This window comes from Amphiura filiformis, chromosome 8 (assembly GCF_039555335.1).
Source record: "Amphiura filiformis chromosome 8, Afil_fr2py, whole genome shotgun sequence".
NCBI classification, from domain to species: Eukaryota; Metazoa; Echinodermata; class Ophiuroidea; order Amphilepidida; family Amphiuridae; genus Amphiura; species Amphiura filiformis.
Window position 1 is genome coordinate 19,019,472 of NC_092635.1, and position 22,204 is coordinate 19,041,675.

Here is a 22,204-nt window from a genome sequence, read left to right on the forward strand (position 1 = left end):
GAGCTCTCTGTTGAAATTTAGCCCAAAGGCAAAGCCTCGAAAGCCCATGTGCGCTATTAGGCGAACAATTACGGTATAATGTCTGATTTGCTCCACAGCGACGCCCTCAATTTTTCGCGAATTTCTACTTTTTTCTATACCATAGTGCAAAATCATATAAACTACTGTAAGTAAGTTTCATTAGGATTCTTGAAGGCATACAATACACTTTTGTTTGCCGATAAAAATGACGACCTATTACAATATGGCTCTGGTTTTTTTAACATGTATCAAAAGGCTAAATGACACTTTGGGAGACCCCAGCAGAAACACATGACCTATTTCCGGATAACTTTTTATATTTTTATGTAGTGTAGACCTAGGCTAATCTCCCATAGCTTAACAAAATTTGTCCCAGTTTTCTTTCTTTACTTGTGACAAGACCAAATGTCCAATTGTTAACGGAAATGTGTCAACCGAACAAAAGTGACTAATTTGTTTTGTTTACAAAATAAAACCAGATCAGCTCTGAGTATTCTGTTCAATATTTTATGAATACATGTTAGTACAAGATCCAAGAAATCCAAGATTTACCTAAATAATTTCTAACATGAAAAAATTTTGAGCACTTGAAAATTATATTTCGGACGTTACATTTTCTGTTAACAATCTTGCTCTATTTTTAACATGGTCTAAGTGATTGCTTTATCATGTAAAACATACACAAATACTTTAAATGTTTGCCTCAGGGCAATATAAATAATTGCAAGTGCAAATTTTGTATCGGTTGAATGTTTTCAAATTATGGTGAAGCAATACTTAAATGGGTCTCATTTTCCGTTAACAGTTTTGTAACATCCGAAAGAATACATATTGTCTTATAATTATGTGAAGAACAATACTAGCTTTGAATTTTCATTATTAAGTTGAAGTAGACATGACAACAAGTATCTAAATGAAAAATGATTTCACTTCCTCTTGACTTTATGTAAAATGTTGGCCACACAACATTTCCGTTAACAATGGTAACATCCGAATCAAATGTAACATCCGAGACAGAAAGAGTGACATTTTGCTGAAGAAATTTAATTAGAGGGGAAATAAAAAGGTCAAATGGATTGGAAATCATGGGAAGGCCATAGCAGAAATATTTTTTACCAAACCCAGGTTTGTTCTTTGAGTGTGCAAACCGTTAACATGTCAAGTTTGTTTCGGATGTTACAAGGCAAAATGTTAACGGAAAGTGAGGCCAATAACAGGGCATTGTAAGAAGATTTTAGAATACACACTTAAATGAATGTGAATTTTTAGTAAATATGGTGTACATCCTCATTTTCCTAATATTGCTGACTCCATTTCACCTTTGTAAACCTTGCTAGTGGAAAAAATACAAGTTGTTAGCTCTACAATATCTATTGTCTCTATGCATAACACATAAGATAAAAAGCAACATAATTAATTTGGTTCACTCCTTTCAAATTAATTTCATTACTGACATATACACATGTCCTAAGAAATTTATTTTAAATTTGAAAAGCAACTTACAATGAATATTTCTCCATTACACTAGCAAAATACTTTGATTTAAAATGTGTTTCGGATGTTACCCATTTTTGTTAACAAGTCCAAAATGAAGTTGTAATTTCAATAAACTTTATAATATTTTAGCATTAGATGATATCTAAAACTTATTGAAAATAATTAAGTAGCAATTTTGTCATAATCATTTATTTCAAAATTGAAAAAAGCTGCATTTTCATAAAAAAGTGATCATTTTAACATAAAATATATAAGTATGTACATGTGTTAGGCCTATATTGGAATTACTATGCACATATACCAGAAACGAAGCAGGAGAAATACTTACGATGCTTCATACAGCTTCATTATGTCCGATAAAACAATAAATTATCAATGGAAACAAATTAACCACTAAGAAAAATACTCTTACAACAGAACAAGTTTCATGGGAATTATTTGCTAACACAGACTTATGAGCTGTTTTAATAAGATCAGTTTTTGCATATTTTATATGTGTGCAAATGATAAATGATTGTGCCTTGCATTAAAAAAATTCTGAGTGTCCATCATGGCAACATACCTGTTGTGTATGCAATGATCTCATGTTTGTTAATTCAACTTCCAACCATCAAACTTTGTAAAAATGTTAACATCATGTAACATCCGAATCACTGCCTTTAATTATACACGTATTTGTACATATTTTGAATCATTTGAATAATTTCAACAGGTTTTCTGATTCAAAGTGATTGATATTATGCTAAAATAATGAAATGTCCCAAATGTTTCCCTCAATAAGTTAAATTAGATTGCAATTGCATGTTAACGTAATGTAACATCCGAAACACTCTTAAGTTGGGAAGACGTAAAAGAAAGCCTGATTATGATTGTAAGAAAGGTGTAGCCCTTTGTATTATCAACTTAATGCTTCAGGGAGCTAATTAATTTGGTTTATTATGATGTCCAGTTCACATTTACAATAAGGATGTGGGTAACAATGTATATGAATAAATGCCATATCAGTACATGTATATACATTTAAATTAAAAATATTCTTCAGTAAGATGAAAATATCATTTAATGATGATTAGATTTTCAAGTGATAGGTTTAATCATCTGACAGTGATTATCATTTACATTTTTGAACTAATATGTGCTTAGAAATAGGGCCAGATACCTGCAAATAATGCATGTTAACAAAATAATGTAACATCCGAAACCCACGAGTATCTAGAGTTACATTTTTACTATAAAGGCATTATCAAACTTATTTTGATATGTCAGTACTTGGTTATCATTACCTTGTTCACATATGGTTTAGCAATATATGTGGATGAAATTAATTACATTTAGAGCATATTTTTGACTACCAAACCTGCTATTTTGCCCATTTTTCAGTTTCATATGCCTGAAAAGTTACCTAAAAGTGATCGCAGAATGGCCATATTTGGTCAATAATAACTTGGACTCATTATTTTCCTATGACAACTAATTTGGTAACTAATGGGCATTGCAGTAAGCAATATCTAGCTTTGGCAACAAGTTGCTTTTTTATGAAAAAATCTCATTTGGCCAAAGGGTCTACAAAGTTTACAGACCAAATGAACAGAATTAAGCTCCAAGTTTTGTATTTTCATAAAATTCAAGTCATCTGCTTTGAGAAATGACATATTTTAAGTGTCTTCTGTCAATTTCATTTTTACCCTCTCAGTTCACACTTTTGATACATGTTAAAAAAACCAGAGCCATATGTATCTAGGATGAGCTTCGTTTTCGATCTGATATTGGAATATGTATTTTGTGCCACTTGGTTACGCACGTTCACCATCATGACAATCTTATGTTCACAAATGACAACATTTCCGTTTGTTGTTGAAAGACCTCCTTGAAACATATATCCTATATTGTAGTTTGGCTTTAAGCCATACAAGTGACATATCAAAAATGACCTTGTGCAGTCAGAGATCGAGTTCAGAGAAATTCACAATAATATTTTGAATTATGCAAAGGCATTTTCAACTACTCATTTCTATTCAGAATTTATATTTTCCAGCTCATCGCATTGTCGAAGTTTATTCCTGGTGCAAGCTTTCAAAAGAAAACTAAAGAGGTTATCGCACCTTAGCTGAACCACGGGGCTTCGGTATTATCATGTGGTGTACCACTGTCAAGGGGGGGGGAGGGGTCATACCTTCTTGGCATTTCAAAATATGAATAGGACCCAAAATAGGAATATTGACCTGAGTCTATTGAGGAGTGTCACCCCGGGACGGGTGGGTGACACACTTCATAAGATACGGGTAGGGGGTCTACCCCTCGAGGAGGGGGGGGGGCACACCTTCTTGGCATTTCTGAAAAGGACCCACAATACGAATATTGATCCAGGTCTTACATGTATGTGGGGTTTCACCCCTCAGAATTTTATTATATTCTTTACTTTTTTCTCTCTCATTTGACACCACTTCTTGAGATTTCTGAAAGGACCCACAGACCTGGATCTTATAAGGAGTGTCACCGCGGTGGGAAAAATGATTTTAATACATCTTAATACTAATAACGGCGTGTCCGTCCGAATAGGCCTTATTTTCAACACATATTTCAATACCGAATACGTGCACACACCAAACCAAACACTTGCATATAGGCCTATTTCAGCAGAACATGACTATTTCCGGAATCCTCCGGAATGGTTAACATAAAAATTGTCCGTTGTGGTAAGGCCTATAACCGTTTTTGCGTTCACGTTTCTCGCGATTGATTTCATTACTTTAGTAACGGCCTATACTCCACGTCCAGATACTAATTTCGGTTTCTCTAAATGTGGTAACAGGGCAGGGTTTGGAAGAGGCGAATGATGGGTTTCCAGATTATGGGTAGGCCTACCGAACTACACCGAAGTAAGCATCACACCTATAAAACAAACAGAGTTGATTAAGTTGTGTCAAGTTGGGTCTTGATCATTGAGAGACGCATTTCATAGTAGTTTAAAAAGTCAGGGCAGATATATGGGTAACGGGTTTGGGTAATTAGAAATAGGCCTATCACGAGAAGCGCCCGACCCGAGAACCGCGAAATCTAGTTATTTATAATGAAAGACAGAGATAAAAGACTAAATCGCGTTTGACGTCAGGGCAATGGCTCGCCGTGATTGGTTGCCGACCTGCGCAGTACGGCATTTTCTGTTTATTTTTGTCAGAATTTCAGACGCGAACTAGTCTTTTCTTTTATCTCGGTCTTTCATTATACTTTTTTCTCTTTCATTTGACACTACTCGGGGGTCAATCCGGGTCATACTTTCTTGGTATTTTGAGATATCAAAAGGACCCAAAATATGAATATTGACCCAGGTGGCCAGTGTCACCCATTGTGGGGAAATGATTTTTAATTTATTCGTTTCTTTTTTTCTCTTTCATTTGACACCACTAGGGTCATACCTTCTTGGTATTTTGAGATATTAAAAGGACCCGTCAATACGTCAATTTAAGAACAATAGTTTCCACATTTCCTCATTGTCTGCAAAATCACCTGTTATGTATTGAATCTACTAGTCGGTTACACGTATTTCGCGGTTCCCGACTGTCATGGTTATTGGCTGTTGCAGATCTCAAAATCAGGGGGTGCCTTTTTAGCGGTTCTCGTCTGGGTGCGATTACCTGACTTATGGTACCCACCAAGTTCCATGCCCACCGACAGTTTTTACTCATTTGACCCCTGGTGACCCCAAAATGACCTTCCAACCATTTGGCTCTAAATGTTGACTTTACCCACCAAGTTTCATGCATATACGACAGTTTTTGCTAATTTGACCTCAGATGACCCCTGGACAGGGGCGTAGCCAGCTTTTTTGGTGGGGGGGGGGGGCAAATAAAATGTCGGGGCACAGACGAAGAAAATACAGTTGCATCATACAGTTGCATCATACTCGTTCTGCCTGGGGTCAAGATGCAAAACGTTTGTCTGCAAAATCACCTGTTATGTATTGAATCGGTTCTCGGCTGTCATGGTTATTGGCTTTTGCAGATCTCAAAATCAGGGTGTGCCCTTTTACCCTTTTGCGGTTGGCGCGATTACCTGTCTAATGGTGACTGTACCCACCAAGTTTCATGACCATACGACAGTGTTTAGTAATTTGACCTCAGATGACTCCTGGGTGAACCCGGATGACCCAAAAATGACCTTCCAAAAAGTTGGCTCTAAATGTTGACTGTACCCACCACGTTTCATGCCCATCGACAGTTTTTGCTAATTTGACCTCAGATGACCCCTGGTGACCTTGGATGACCCCAAAATGACCTTCCAAAAATTAAGCTCTAATTATTGACTGTACCCACCAAGTTTCATGCCCATACGACAGTTTGTGCTAATTTGACCTCAGGTGATCCCTGGATGACCTCGGGTGACCTTGACCCATTAACCAATACAAACGCGTTCTGCCTGAACGTGCGACTCCTCTCAGAAAAAAAGGCGGACAGACAGACACACATACCGTCAAAGAGATGAACAAACAAATTAACACACAGATTTCGGTGAATTAGATAGTTAAAAGACCAATTATTGGAAATCTAATTTTGTTTGGGTAAAAAACACACCACGTGTTGTTGAAAATTAGTGATTGCATTAGGTTGAAATATTTTATCTTCCAAACTTCAAGCTTGGTTTATGGGCTAATTTTGTGTGTGATCATGACATGACGTAAAAAAAATCAGTTTGCGAAATCGCGTTCTGTCAAAACTTAATGGCCTATTTTTACTGGAGCGAGCAGTGTAGCATATACTTCTGGTAGAGTATCGCAAGAGAAGTGCATATATTTTTTAATTAATAACCATGATAACATGTCATAATGTTGCGCCTGGTAAGAGAGATGTACTAGGGAGGATATAGCCGCCGTGATATTTTACGTTTTACGGCTTTTTTTTTGGCCATTTTTGTTCATGTTTCCCTTTGAAAGTCACCTCCCCATGCCCTCCTAAGAAAAACCCTGACAACGCCATCCACTGGGGAGGGGAAACTGGAGTGCGAGTGGGATATAGGAGGGGTAAAGTTTGGAAGAGCGAGGATAGATGGGGGAATATAGACACAGGTATTATGGCCTCAGATAAAGACAAGGCCTACATTAGTTTGTTTGCCGATAAAAATGAATGACCTAATTTTAGGATGAGCTTCGGTCAAGGAGGAATCGTTAATGCTCTGGTCCTATCGTCTGATATATCATGAGTAAACCATAACAATGGGTACATTTTGTGCCACTTGGTTACGCACGTTCACCATCATGACAATCTTATGTTTACAAATGACAACATTTCCGTTTGTTGTTGAAAGACCTCCTATACAAGTTCAATTATGAAGTTACATAGTTTGGCGTTTAGCCATGTACCTTGCAAGCGACATATTAAAAATGACCTCGTGCTGCCTTTATAGATGAGTTCAGAGAAATTTACAATAACATTTTTGAAACGCAAAGGCATTTTCAACTACATGTATCCATATCTATTCAGAATAAATATTCGGCTTATCACACTGTCGTAGTTCAGTTCGGGGGCACTCGTAATAACCGGACGTCTCTGATTTCAACTTACGGGTCAGTGATTTCACATACGGGGGTCTGTGATATCACATACGTCGAGCTTTGTTGACAGCTCGGCACTCGATGCAGCACATCGGAACGAAGCTGAGTGTATTAGAATAAGCTTTCCTATGTTTAGCAAATATCTACCTGTGCAAAAATTATATCTATCTGTGCAAATTCTGACAAATGGTCCCTGAACACACTTAGATTGCAATGGCCAAAATCAAATGTTTTGAAGTAAAAAAAAATCCCAATTTTACTATCCAATTCATGAATTGGATAGTAAAATTAGCAGGCACTCAACATGCTCAACTTGGGCTAGCTACAACCCTGATAAGGCCTATTCACAAAATTATTCCCACTGCGCTGGCACGTTCATCAAAATTACTTATAGGCTATCGTATGCGACTGGGTTTTGAAACTAGGGAGTATGTGATTTATGAGACGTCTCTGAAATATGATACTGTTATGTGACATGACGCTTCAAGAGTATTTGATATCAGAGACGTCTTTGAATTAGCAGTGCCCCCGAACTGAGTTATGACAGCTCGTTTAAAAGTAGGCATATGCCTGCTGCGACAAGGATCTGTTTCGAAAATCCATTTCACACGATTCTTGTGAATTTGCGCGTTGGGTTTCAGCGCAACATATCTTGTGGTTCTTGAGATATGTGTCGAAATGTTGGGGGTAAACCTTCACTTCGTGATTTGGGTCTGTGGTCTGTCACATTGCACTCGATGCTATAAGGAACCACAATACCTTTATGGCTTGTCAAACACTCGTTTCAAGTTTTCTCTTTTGTTCAGACACCCAAATTCAGCGGATTAAAAGGAGAGGCAGAACTTGTCTGCAATTATAACATCTAAAAGCTAAATTTATACTACTTATACACACTATTCCATTCCACTCTCGAGCTCTCCTCTCCCCCTCCTTCCCCACTTCCAATACTCTCTCCACTCTGATTCTCTTTCCCCTCTCTCTTCTCTCTCTCTCACTTCTCATTTCTTTCGAGTAATAAATAACTTGAATAAAAGTCAAGTAGCTTCAAGTAGCCTATATTGGAAGTTATATGGCCATGCGTTTTGATCTGAACACCCAAAATGGGTGGTGGTGTCACACTTTTCACCATGGTCGTTTTGTTTTTTGAGTATATCTTTGAAAGTAAAGAAGCTATGGCAATACATTTGGTACCAAATGAAAGCTAATATATTAATGAAGAACTATGGAAAGTTACATGAAGGTATCTTGAACAGAAGCAGAATGGCATTCAATCCAATGACCCAAGTCAGGGGTGGTGGCGGCAGCGGCTCATGTGGCAGCGGCTCACTATGTACAAACTCAATGGGAAAGTTCATTTTGGTGCCTCGCAGTGCAAAAGTTTGAAATTTTCTTTAAAAACTAGTGCATATCAATAAATTTGGTATCAAAAGAAAGCTGACTTTGTTATCTGAACTTTTATTCTGTAAAATAGTTGAAACAATAAACTGCCTTGAGCTAATCAAATTAAAAAGATTTGATAGTAAATTTGGTATCAAATGACAGCTAAAACACCAATTATTAATTATGGAAAGGTGTCAATATGATATCTTGAACATCTACAGAATGGGACTCAATCCAATTGGCCAAGGCAGGGGTGGTGGAGGTAGCGGGGCACTCTGCACAAAACTGTAAACGAAGTTTTTATTTTGGGAGCCTCGCAGTCGGTGTGCACATGTGTTGCCATTTTCCTTTAAAATGAGTGTTTATCAATAAATTTGGTATCAAAAGAAAGCTGACATTATTATCTTCCCTTTAATTTTGTACAAAGTTAAAATAGTCAGCTGATTTAGGGTATATGATAGGCCAATGTTCACCAAGACAATAAGAAAAATTAATCCTATTTAGGTCACTTTTTGAAGGGTTGTATCATTTTACAAAAGTGATAACCCCCATACATTTATATATTGCAGGAAAGCCCTTACTCTGATCTATTAGAAAATGACATAAAATAAGATGCAGTGGTAACACAGAAATGTTAGTGACATTATACCCATGTACCACAGTCAGTTGATGTTTTGTCTCATTTACATAAAGGTAGCATTACAACCGTACATCTGACAGTATTTCTGAGGCTCTTGTTGGATTCCTTGTTCAATTTCCTTTCAGAAAATGTATACGTTTATCATGCTGGGGGTATGGTTTGAAAAATATGGGCATTTGAAGGTGAAAGAGTGTCGCGAATGTCAAAAATTAGTGTGTGACGAAAAGTCAGCGAGGTTAAAACGCATGGCCATATAGCTTTCTATCGATCCTCTTGCATACGATATGCACATTTAATAGCATGCGCGTATTTTTTTTTTTTTTCGTTTTGGCTTTGGGGGCGCGAGCCCCCCGGAGTCAAAGTAGGGGCGGCAAAAAGAAGGGCGGCGGAAGAAGAAGGGGCGGCAAAAAGAATTAGTAAAGAAAAAAGGGTGGAAAAATTTGAAAAAGAATAAAAACTGTCAAAAATGGTACTATACATTGCCTTCAGGGCGCTAGCGCCTGAAATCCTTGAATTGCTCTTCACTTCACTCAAACCACCGGGAAAAAAATTGGGTCAACCTTTTCGGGCTGTTGAGGAAGGGGCGGCAAAATTTAATAGCGTGGTGTGGTGTCTATTCTTTTGTAATCTCGGTGGAAATATTTCGATGGTCTAAGCCTAACAATTTGTAAGCGCTCTTTAGCAAAGTCATAGTTCATTGAATTTACAACCGTATGACAAAACAGACGAAAACATTTTGCTCATTCTAACGAGGCTACAGTATAGGAACAATATGAGTGTGCTCTGCCATCTAATGACATAAAATTTGAAAAGTATCGTAAGGAACACTTGAGGTTTTGACTCATGATGCAGTCATGTCTACAGTAGAATTCATCTCGACCTTTGCAGGACTTAAACCCCATTAAAAGCTATTAAACCAAGATAACACTCATTGAAACAGCTCAACTGATTAAATCGGATCTTCTCTGGTTGTGCACATGTGTCTGTTTTTGCATGTGCGATATCGCAATAAAGCTGGTATTAAAGCTTCAGTTGGGTAACCGATTATAAAGGAAACGGAAGGACACAATGGTATGTGGACCTTTGTTCACGAAATGAGACAATGACCTGCTTTTTGTTAACCAGCATTCTTGAAAATGAGCAACATAATGATTGTTGGAAATAATTTCTTCATATTTTTGGTGTTATTTGTCGTTTACATTCCTTCCTAAAACACAAAAGTGCGACCCTCTCCAAACACCTAAATTAGCTAAAAATTTAGGACATGTTACAAAACTATATTTTCTAGAATTTCATAGAATAATTTAAATGTAGCTTGTACCGTTTTTTTGTGGCATCCATCAGAAGTGAGCGGTCCGATACCAATATTTTCGGTCAAATCTCCATTCAATTAACACGGGGAGTTGGCTAGCTATGCCTTGCCCTCACTCATATTTTACAAAAGTGCGACCATTTCTGAACATCTAACCTAGCTGTAATTTTAGGTCATGTTAGAGAAATATATTTGCTAGAAGTTTGGAGAATAAATTAAATATTGGCTGGTTATTTTTCACACAGTGATGTTAACTAGGCAAGTGTCCATTCTTCCAACATACATCATTTGTAGAGGTCACGCGTCAATGATGAGAGCACTGTGTATTGTGTATAGGAAAACGGACAGTAACTGCAGTATGTTTCAAAACCTACATTTTGGTCAAAAATTGTGCTGAGATTTACCACAATTCGTCTTGCTATAAACGTCGAATTGCGTTATCTACATGTTGACCTAATGAGAAAAAGTGTTTTTAGGGGGAAGTGTTAGCTTTTGTTTGAAAAAAAATCTGATTGGATGAAGGGAACACTTGAGGTTTTGACAAAAACCAATCACAGTTTCTATTTTCCACTAGATTTCACACAGCTCCAGTGGCGGCGCCAGTATTTTTTGGGGGGGGGGGGCATTAAAGAGGCAAAGTGAATTTCAGGGGGGTGGGGCAAAATCAACAAATTTTGCGCAAAATTGACGCAAAAAGTGGACATTTTCCTAATTTGTTTGGTTTTTACTGGGGGAAGGGGGAAACAGGGGAACAAGAGTTCTGACTGCAGGGCACCCCCCCCCCATGTCCCCGTGGCGCCGCCACTGCACAGCTCTTATGATGCTATGCACTCAACCGTGTAGTAAAACACAGTCTACGTAGAGTCTAGACTCGATGTGCTTGGAAATTTTAGTGTGCTCGGGTGTATCTATAGGTGGAAATTGTGCGTATAGATGCAATTATAAGAGAATCGTTTTTGTAGTCAAACCTTTTCATATTAATTATTTCCAAAACTAAATCACGGTTTCAAATGTAAATTGACTGTTCGACTTCTCTGCTTGTGACTATTGCACTGCGAAATTAAAAAACTTCTCTTGTACACTTTGATCAAGGTAACTTCAAACCTGATTTTCTGCGGTCACGCGATTATGTAACAAACTGAAATGAAACTGAAACGGCTTTCTACAAGTTTTAAGTTTATAATAAAGGGTACAGACAAAGATATTGGTAATGTAGTCAGTCAAGAGCTTATAGGCAGGATAGTAGGAAATCACGTGATCAAAATCAAAACTAATACCAAAACTTATTATTTATTATATAAAACGACCGACTATATCCATTTTACAGTTTCATAGACGCATGCCCTAAAGAACAATGACTGAAAATTGGTTAGAATTTTGCTGGCAGTGACGAAGATTTCCTTATGACATAGGGGGATGGAAAATCCGGCACCCTTTGGCAACAGAATAAGTTTATGCTACAAATGCACGCGAAGCGCGAGAAAAAAATTGCCATATTGAAGCCAACTAGCATAGTGCAAAAGTGGAACAGATTCGCACGAAGAGCGCAAAAATGTGTACTTTTTCTGTATTCAGTTTGGTCAGAAACCCACATCTATACAGGCGTCAACATTGGGGAATGATTGTATGGACCACCATCCCACATTAAAATATTGGGAATTCACCCCCATTCCTGGGGATACACATGTTTGTTGGGAGTGCATGGTCTTAATATCATTATGGATGCGCATCCGATTGATGCGTTTTAATGTGAATTCGCGAAATAGTCACCAAGTGTTCTGGTCCTGCGCTATGAGTTGGGATACCTAATTTGGCGGTGGAGTAACACTTTTCCACTGTAAGTGATGTTTATGATATCATATTTTCCATAATACTTCTCATACAATAATAAATTTGGTGTCATTTTAAAGAGTATTAGCTATACTCTTTCCATAGCAATAAATAAAACTGGTTCATATTGTTTCAGTTTTAATTAGGATTAATTAATTAATGAATTGGTGCTTGCGGTGGCGGCTAGGGAGCCATTTTCACACTTTTAAAAGTTAATTTTAAAGAAACGGTAAGGTCCATGTGTCATGAAAACACAATTTCTGGGTTAACAGACCCCAAATACATATAAAAAGACACCAAAATGAAATAAAAAGCTTTAAAATAAGAAATTAACATCATTTTATTACAAATATATATTTTTTTGAGACCCCCCTTCCTGAAAATGGTATTTTGGCCAGCACCAGCTCATTTCTTGGCCAATTTTCATTAAAAAGGTGTCAAAATGCTCAGGAAAATAAGCCTCATCAAGTAAGATGTTACTTTAGCTGCAAGATGAAAGCCATTGTAATTTTCAAAATTTCTCATGTGTTACCGAAATGGGTCCCAACTCACGACGCAGGACCTTCTCTTATAATGTTCGCGACTAAAAAAATAATAATGTAGGATATTTTAAGTTATGTCACAACGAATTAGAACTGGTTATAGTAGTCTTGCTGCACATGTCTTTAAAGCGAATTCCGATCAGTTTTTGATCTACTTTTGATCCTTAGGTTATTTTCTTGTCGTGCCAATGCGAAGAAAGCAAGGAGTTTTTACTCCCCATACGGGTTTGAGATGTAGGTTCTGATCGTAACCTCTGTTGCCCTTTGAATACCTGATACCAAGGTGGTACTAGCTGCATGGGAGACAAAAAAATGAATAGCTGATGTTAAGATCAGAATCAAATTCTTGAATCTTTTATAATCATATTATATATAATCAAACCCATAATTTTGTAAGCAATAACTTGATAATCTGTATGGGTGTTCAGTTAATGAATCGCCTGGTTGGATAGGAACTGCGCGAAATTATACAGTAAGCCAAATAATTAAGGTACCAGTTACGTTCACCCCCTGTATATCCTAAACAAAGGCAGATATGACATAATTGGAACCAACAGACAATATATAGCTGCATCTTTTAGCTCGAATTTAAGACCTCATTCGTTGAAATTGTTCAAGAAATAAAGACACGATGATCCAAAAACCCAAGGAAAATGCTGATATAAAAGTTGCAGTTTGCCACATTTCCTATTGATTTGTATACAAAGCGTTCGCGAACAAGAAAACTAGTGCCGTGCTTTCATTGATTAGCACGAAAAACTAACATCGTGCTTTCATTGATCAGAACACAAAAGTGCAACTTTTTATTTCGTATCTTCATTAGGTTTTGGGTCACTGTTTCTTTAATTCTCAACCAATTTCAACAAATAAGGTCTTAAATCAGACCTAAAGAGTACAGGCATCGGCTGCATGTTTTAATTTTGACACATTTATCTTTATTTAGGATATAAAGGGTGAACACAACTGCTACCTTAATTCTTTTGCTTACTGTATATGTGAAGTGACACATCCTAAAATGCCTCCCCAACTTTTTTAAAAGCCTGTAAAACATGTCAAATATTTAAAATCATGTCAACTATGCGAGCAGGATAATGCATTATTTGGGCCATATCGTGCCATTTTAAAGGTGTATTATCATGATTAATATTGAGGTATCCCAATAATTATAATTATTGCACATTAATGTGCAAAATAAAATCAGCCATTCAGTCGGGATGATTTTTGAGGTGGTCATGTAATTAAATAGGCCTTTTATAGTTGCATTTTGTTTTGCTGTTTCTGAATCTTTGATATGTTCTAACATGGAATGCGACTGATGTCAATCTGTCATCATCGAACAATATAAAATCTGACCAAAGGTGACTGAAAATGGCACAAAATTGAGAAAATGTATATCAATCAATCTTTATTTTTAACAAACGTTTAAAGAAAGAAAATATATGAGTGGTGTATTTTTATGAATTTGAAGACATCTAATTATACTCCAAGTATAGATATCAGTCATCAAAAACATAAAGACAATTGAGAAATTCATTTAGTTAGGCAATTTTCGATTTTGGTTCAAAAATCATCATTCTTGGGAAAACTACAGTAATTGTAATTTTAGGGACTTTTCAGAATGGGTTGCCGAAAATAACGATTCGCGATTAAACGAAACTGCCTGAGCACACCAAAATGTGCACGTTGTTTTATATCTATGATAATGTTAGTGTAGTGGTCTTCTCACTCGCTTCTTACCGCTGTGGCCGGGGTTCAATTCCCGCGGTGCCACATGTGAGTTTGGTTGCCGATCTATGCTCGTCCTCGCAGGTTTTTCTCCGGGTGCTCCGGTTTTCCTCCTGCATCTAAAATCGGATCTCTTCACATATCTCTGTCCCGTCATATCCGGATGGCATCCCTTAAATTTAGTAGTCTCTGAGCACTATGGGCTTAGCCTGGATTCTGCCGAATGTTATAAATAAATAAATAAATAAATTTCAAATTATTATTATACTTTATGTCATGTTTTTCTTGCTTTCTTTTCAGTCCAAATGTATGTGGACCACGTTATTATTCATATTGTTGTCCAGGTTGGAGGTTACACCCTAGACTTCAACAGTGTGTCGTGCGTAAGTAGAAAAAAATGTCCATCGTTTGTGGGGTACCACAAGGTTCAATATAGGGACCTTTACTGTTTATTCTTTGCGTAAATGACATTTAAATTCATCTGACCATGTATAAAGCCATTTTGTGTGTAAGGGAGTGCTTGGAAATATTTGGGATTTTACGTGCATGCTTAGTGGCATACAAGGGGACAAAAGAGGGCTAGGTCTATATGTTTTGTCCCATCGAATAAAATTAATATCTTTTACATTTGTTTTTCATGTTCACTGTTATAATTTTGAGATGTTATTATTACGTACATGTAGCAATTTGCAGCCGTTCATGCAGTGGCGGCTATTGTCAACGTCCAAACACATGTCACTGTTCCGGTGGCCAAGTCTCAGTGTCAGGTTGTGGCGATAGAGGACCTGTAGGTTGCGGCGGAGGAGGTTGTGGTCCCCCAAATCAAGGACTCGGAGAAGGTATAACTTATATTTTGACTTTCGCTCCATGTCGATGTTAATTATTTTTTACATAATGTAGCTTACTAACTTTCTAGCGTTTCTGTTGTTTAGTTTTTACAGTGTAAACGAGTACCGAAGTATTAACCACGATATTTTTGGATAGTTTTATTATATCATTTATATAAATATTTCATGGCAGATTTGTGCTCGTGTCGTCACTTCAAATTGATGCTCATGTTTTTCATTCTTTGTCATAAGTGTAAAGTGAAATGAGTCGTACTAGGGACCTATTATACCATTGGACTGTTTTCTTGCACTATTTTGCAAATGTTGTTGCTTATTTAATTTCTGATTTCTTCACTACACCTCTGGCAAATTAATATGCACAATTTAGTTACAGAATTAGTAGTAGTATAAATGTCACTGTTAATGAATTTCTTATCCGGTTCGCATAAAACACTATTAGCATGTATATAGTTATACATCGATCAGAGTAGAATTTGGACGTAATTTGCCATTTTTGTATTATCTGATTATCACTAATTGGTTTCCAACTGAACTTGACTGGGCACTTAGACCTGTAAACTATAATTTGGTATGCTACATGTAGTATTATTTGGGCAATTATTACCCCACACTGGGAAGGGGAACATTTACCAATATTCTTCAAGGTTAAATATTAGTGTTAGCTTACAGGGTCAAGTCTACAGGTCAAATGCAAATACTGCCTATAGGGACTGGTTCTCAAGAAATTTCCATGCTCTCTTACCATGGACTGCATGTAGAAAATAAAAAAATGTATCTTTAGGTTTCCCCAAAAACAATTTCGTTGCATAATTTCACACAGGTTTTTGCATGATTGTACACTCTTAGAAAAAAAGGTTCAACTTAGAACCTTTTTATGTCCGGTATGCAGAACCCTAAAGCAGTAATAAGGTTCTAAAAAGAACCTTTAAAAGTTCTGTAAAGAACCTTAAAGATTTAAATAGGCATAGGGACATTTTAATTCATTCATTCAGGGACTTATCACAAAGTTAAGAAAAGTAAAAAGTAGTGTTAACCCTATTGAAAGCCAATGGGGTTCTTTGTAGAACCAAAAAGTTCTGTAGCCAAGAAAAAGGTTCTTTGTAGAACCTTAAGTTTGAAGAACCTTTAAGGAACCTTTAAGAAAGGACCTTCAAAAGGTTCTAAGTAGAACAGAAAAAAGGTTCTTTATCCAAGAAAATGATTTTTTAGTACCAAAAAGGGTAAACACTACTTTTTACTTTTCTTAACTTTGTGTTGGGTCCTGAATGAATAAATTAGAATGTCCCTAGGCCTATTTAAATCTTTAAGGTTCTTTATAGAACTTTTTAAGGTTCTTTTAGAACCTTCACTGCTTAGGGTTCTTCACACAGGACAAAAAAGGTTGTAAGTTGAACCTTTTTTTCTAAGACTGCACTGCAAATTGGCCAGAACACATGGAACGCGTTCATTAATGTAACGGTTTTTTAACACATGGCACGTGTTCAACTTATTTAGAGAACACTAGTGTTAATGTAAAGAACACAGGTGTTATTACCTCAGAACACTAGTGTAACGTGTTCTAATCCTTTAAACACTGGTGTCTAAAATCACTATCTATGAACACCTCGGACACATGAAAGAAATGTAACGGTTTTTAAACACATGACACGTGTTCAAACATTGATTTTCAGAATGCTGGTGTTCAACCTTTATTTATACTTTTTCAAAATCTCATTACTCGACAATAAACAAATGCATGGTAGTATAAACAAGATATTGGTGGTGTTCCGAAGAATTCCGATGAAATCCAAGAGTTTTCACCTAAGGCAAGCCCAATGCTCGAACCCTCGCCGACCGTATCTCTCGCCCGGCCGACAGCGCAACGCCTTAACTGCTCGGCCATCTCGCCTTCTTGTGTCTCTCCGATGCTTGTTCATCGCTGTCAACAGATATAGGCCTACGGGCTCAGAGTCGCTCTCAAAGTTGCCCTGAATTTTATTCTTCCCTAAATCCTCTCCTAAATCGAATTTACTCTCACTATCATCATCCCATTTGTCTTGAAAAGACAGTTTGGAATAGCGTTTCCACGTTGCATCACCATTGTTGTTGTTGTTACTTATATCCCTCCTTCAAAGGAGCACCGTGTAGTTCTCGCTGACACGTCGCAGCTCTCCAACGCCTCTATCTCTCCATCCACATCGGTATCATTACTACATGCGTTCCATTTTTGAACACCAGTATTCAATATAATCATGCAGAACACTTGTGACACGTCTGATCAATACTGTGTGTTCTACATTATACTAAAAGAACACTAATGTGCAAGGCTTATCATGTTTTCAAAAACACTAGTGTTCTAAAGAGACAATTATGAACACCTCGGACGCGTCTGAGAAGCGTCATGTGTTCGGGAAAATTTGCAGTGTGTATAGCAATTATCTGATAAATGTTGACAGGTTTTTGCATGATTGTATGGCACAATATCACAATAAGTTTTTAATTTTTTCCACTTTTCACCATCCAACGTGGTAATATAAGTATATAACAACTACAAATAATGGAATTATTGACAATGAAGTTGGACACATTGATTATTGACTATTGATGAATTATAAGATGACGTCATTAAAAAAATAAGATGAAGAAAATGAATGTTTACAAAACAATTGAGGTGAAGAAGAGTTTCTGTATTCAATAGAAATTGAAAAATCAAAAACAAAACAGACCCTCATTGGCCAGACCATGGAAGTATATGGCCAGACTGCTCGATTTCACTGATGAAAAGTCGGCCCTACCAAAAATTTTGTTTTCTTATTTCTTACGTTATATATCAATTTAGAAAAATTTAAAATTCAACAACAACCCAGTCATCATTCAGAATTGCTTTTAAGCAATAATGTATGGCTTTAATGCAACCAATTAAAATTGGTTGCATTAAAGCCATAATGTACAATTTCCATCCAATTTAAATTTGGTCATTTTTTTACCAAAACGATGAAATAATTCGTAAATAACTGCGGAATAACTGTCAGGAATGGTTTCTGTCCATTTTATAATGAAGTAAAACGGAAGAAACCCAACTGGCGATCTTGGCCGTGTGGAGCTCCATGGGATGTAATAATTAAATTATATGCTATGTTTGTCTGTATAGACTCACGAATTTGACTGATTCCACTAGTTAGGACATGCATGGGTAAACATAAATGTTTTAAAAAAAATCAGGTTTAACAAAATTAACCAATTTCATTGTGAAAGATCAATATGACTTTAAGAAGTTGGATGTTAGCGCAACTTTTTCCCCCTGAAAAAATCACTAATAAAAAATGTACTTTTTTTTGGGGGGGGGGGGGATGATTTTGGAATGAGACCACTTTTGGTGAATAGCAAAATGTACCCTCTCCTAAATTGTTGAAATGTGTTGAAATTATACAATATGGAATCAAATGTTTTGTAATTTCTAGGGGGGGATTTTGAACCCTTTATTTGCCATAGCCTCATGCCACAACCTGTCAAAATGCATCATAGATTTGCCAATCATGCAACAACCTAAGAACTGAAAACTTTTGCTGTTGTTTAAGGGGGTAGTCATGTCTGGTCATATTTATGCACCCTAAACTGAATATGCCATGATTTGTTTATTTATTTATTTATTTATTTATTTATTTATTTAGGCCCTATTTATTTATTTAGGCCGTATTTATTTATTTATTTATTTATTTATTTATTTATTTATTTATTTGTTTATTTATTTATTTATTTATTTATTTATTTATTTATTTATTTAGGCCCTATTTATTTATTTAGGCCCTATTTATTTATTTATTTAGGCCCTATTTATTTATTTATTTATTTATTTATTTATTTATTTATTTATTTATTTATTTAGGCCCTATTTATTTATTTAGGCCCTATTTATTTATTTATTTATTTAGGCCCTATTTATTTATTTATTTATTTATTTAAATTTTATTTATTCAGTCCCTATTTATTTATTTATTTATTTATTTATTTATTTATTTATTTATTCATGCCCTATTTATTTATTTATTCAGGCCCTATTTATTTATTTAGACCCTATTTATTTATTTATCAAGGCCGTATTTATTTATTTATTTATCAAGGCCCTATTTATTTATTTATTTATTTAGTAGGTCAGATTTTATTTATTTATTCAATTATTTGTTTATTTATTTATTTATTTAGGCCCTATTTATTTATATAGACCCTATTTATTCTTTATTTATTTATTTATTTATTTATTTATTTATTTATTTATTTATTTATTTATTTATTTATTTATTTATTTATTATTTATTATTTAATTTGGTTTGTTTGTTTATTTATTTAATGAATTTACTATTTAATGAATAGATTATTTATTTATTTTATGATTTATTGATTCATTTAATTTTATTTTACACATTTTTGAATTGCACACGAGCTATTCGTAGATGGAATGTGATTACGAGCTGTACTTAGCTAGGGAACAGCTGCGGACTGCGGTCGTTTTGATTAAATTTGTCAATTAAAATTTTAAATGTTCCTATTCTACCATTTATTTTGTGTAATATTTTTCGAAAATGAAACTAGGAAGCACACATAGGTAGGTGTTGTTTGTTATAGCTTGCTTTGCGTGAAACAGAATGAGATATTAAACTAATTTGTTTAAGCTTACATGCTATGATGCTTAATGAATGTCAATGTGTTGGCCGGTTTCATAATTCGACAGCCGGTCGGCAGCAGAGTTACCACACATTTCAGCTGAAATCGTGGGTCAAATATGTTTAGCAAATTCTCTAAACGTTAAACAGCTCCCAAACGTTTAAACGTTTAATATCAACAGCCCTAGAACCGATCCACCCTAGATCTCAATATGCCAATCTCCAATCATTTTGCTTGCTAATCGGCTGATCCTGATCTGTACAATAAAAAAATTACTTGTCCTAAAGTATTATTCAGATTTCCTTTTACAAATTAAGCGTACACCTAGCCTTCCAGCGCATATTATTTTGCGCACGGTCCAATGCACACGCTTGACGTCGTGCACATATACGCGATGATTAATTTGTAATTTAAGGAAATCTGAATAATACTTTACACTCCTTGTGAAATAATTACAGCACCTTCTATGATCGGCAATTGCCTTGCGGCAAATAGATACAATGAAAACCAGTTTAAACCAGTAAAATCACCTAACTCTGATTATCAGCTTGAAGTACAGTAAAGAATGTTACCATTCATGCAGTTGAGTTTAGTTGTTGTCTTTAATTTTGAAGCCTAAATACTGGCACTGAATTTACTGATTAATTAGATTGGCAAATAAAGGGATTTTCCCCAATTCAGATTCAGATCAGATATTAATTTTAAGGCCAAAATCGAACCAATTCGGAAGTGACCGACCTGGTCGGCTCTTCAATGTTATCAATTATGCTAAACATTCATCAATTTGCAATCAAATGGTTTATAGGACTAGGCAGTTGCGGTGGAGGAGGTTGCGGTGGAGGAGGTCCCCCTAATGGCGGTTTTGGAGGTCCCTCCAATGGCGGTTTTGGAGGTCCCCCAATGGAGGTTTTGGAGGCGGTGGTGGTGGTTTTGGACCCTCAGAAGGTATATTTTGACTTGCAATCAGCTTTTTCTTCTGTGTTGATTGTTAGCTCAGTATATCAATATGCAGAGCAAAAATAAATAATTCTCTACCTGCAAATAAAAAAAAATATGGACGGACACGAGTTTGCAGACTTAATGATATCGTAGAGGTAAAAACCAGGGAGGATGCTGTTTGCGTGCTTGCACTGAGAAAACGAGATGATGGGAAGACTACTTGCTACATAAACTTAAATCATAAAGTATTCCAGATAAAGGCCTTGCAATGAGAACTAGCATTTGTACATTTTGATATGTAGTACCGTATAGTAAGTGTGCTCGCGTATGCTCAAGCATGTCTAGTACCGTAATACTAGACCTGTCCCATATGTTTGACTGGTGACCATGGCAATGTGTTGTACACAGCTAGATTACTTGATATCTATTCTTTAGTGGCATTGAACTTTTTGAAAGGTAAAAAGGGGGGTTGTAAAAAGATAATTTCGCTTGAAAAACATCATCTTGGAGTGTGGTGCCCTGTGCACATACACAATGCAATTTAATGGATGGATGAGTACACGCAATATAAAATAGGCAAGCCTATAATTAAAGACAGAATAAAAAAACTCGGTGTGCATCTGACATCCCTGTCTATCAAACTCTCACTGACCATGGTTAGTTAGCATGGCGTACCTATGGTAACCAATCACATTGGAGATTAATCGACAGAGACGTTAGATGCGAACAAGATTTTCTCTTACTGTCTTCAATTATACTTGCATGCATGAGATTCACAAGTGCCAGAATAGACCAATTTGTAGTGTACTTTCAGCACTATTATAGGAGTTGCATGTTTTTAGTCTATTACTTCTTACCATGCTTTTCTTTTTCATGCTCTGTCACATCATCGCAACTTTGCACTTTGCTTACATGCCTGATATGCTGATTCTATTGATCAATATGATGCTTGCTGATACCAGGTCTAATAGGGCCTGCCCCATGCGGAATGAACTGCCTAAATGGGGGCACTTGTCTGGGGGATTCCTGTGCCTGTCAGGATGGATATGGGGGCAATACCTGTGAAAATTGTAAGTATTAGGTGGAAGCACTTACATGTATGTACATGTAAGACATCAAGTGTAACAGTGTCAAGATGGTGTCATGTCTAATGGCATAGTCCAATATTAAACCCCCATTTAGCTGAAAATGATTGACCTCAGGTTGTGGAACAGGCATTTTTTGTACCGATTCCAGAAAAATACAGAACTTGTGTTTTTGGGATTGAAAAAAATATTATCC

General features: G+C 36.1%; 1 protein-coding gene across 3 annotated transcripts in view; it reads left to right on the top strand.

Moving 5' to 3' along the window:
- LOC140158755 (fibrillin-2-like) overlaps positions 1-22,204 on the top strand; it is a 124,825-nt gene that overhangs the window by 15,339 nt on the left and 87,282 nt on the right. Inside the window, exons 3-5 of one of the 3 annotated variants that reach the window (XM_072181959.1) lie at positions 14,795-14,878; positions 15,179-15,334; positions 21,886-21,993. In XM_072181959.1, coding sequence (XP_072038060.1) covers positions 14,795-14,878; positions 15,179-15,334; positions 21,886-21,993 — 348 coding nt within the window. Of the gene's footprint in view, positions 1-14,794; positions 14,879-15,178; positions 15,335-20,798; positions 20,930-21,885; positions 21,994-22,204 lie in introns of those variants that run through there. The other 2 variants (XM_072181960.1, XM_072181961.1) reach the window with 2 other exon arrangements.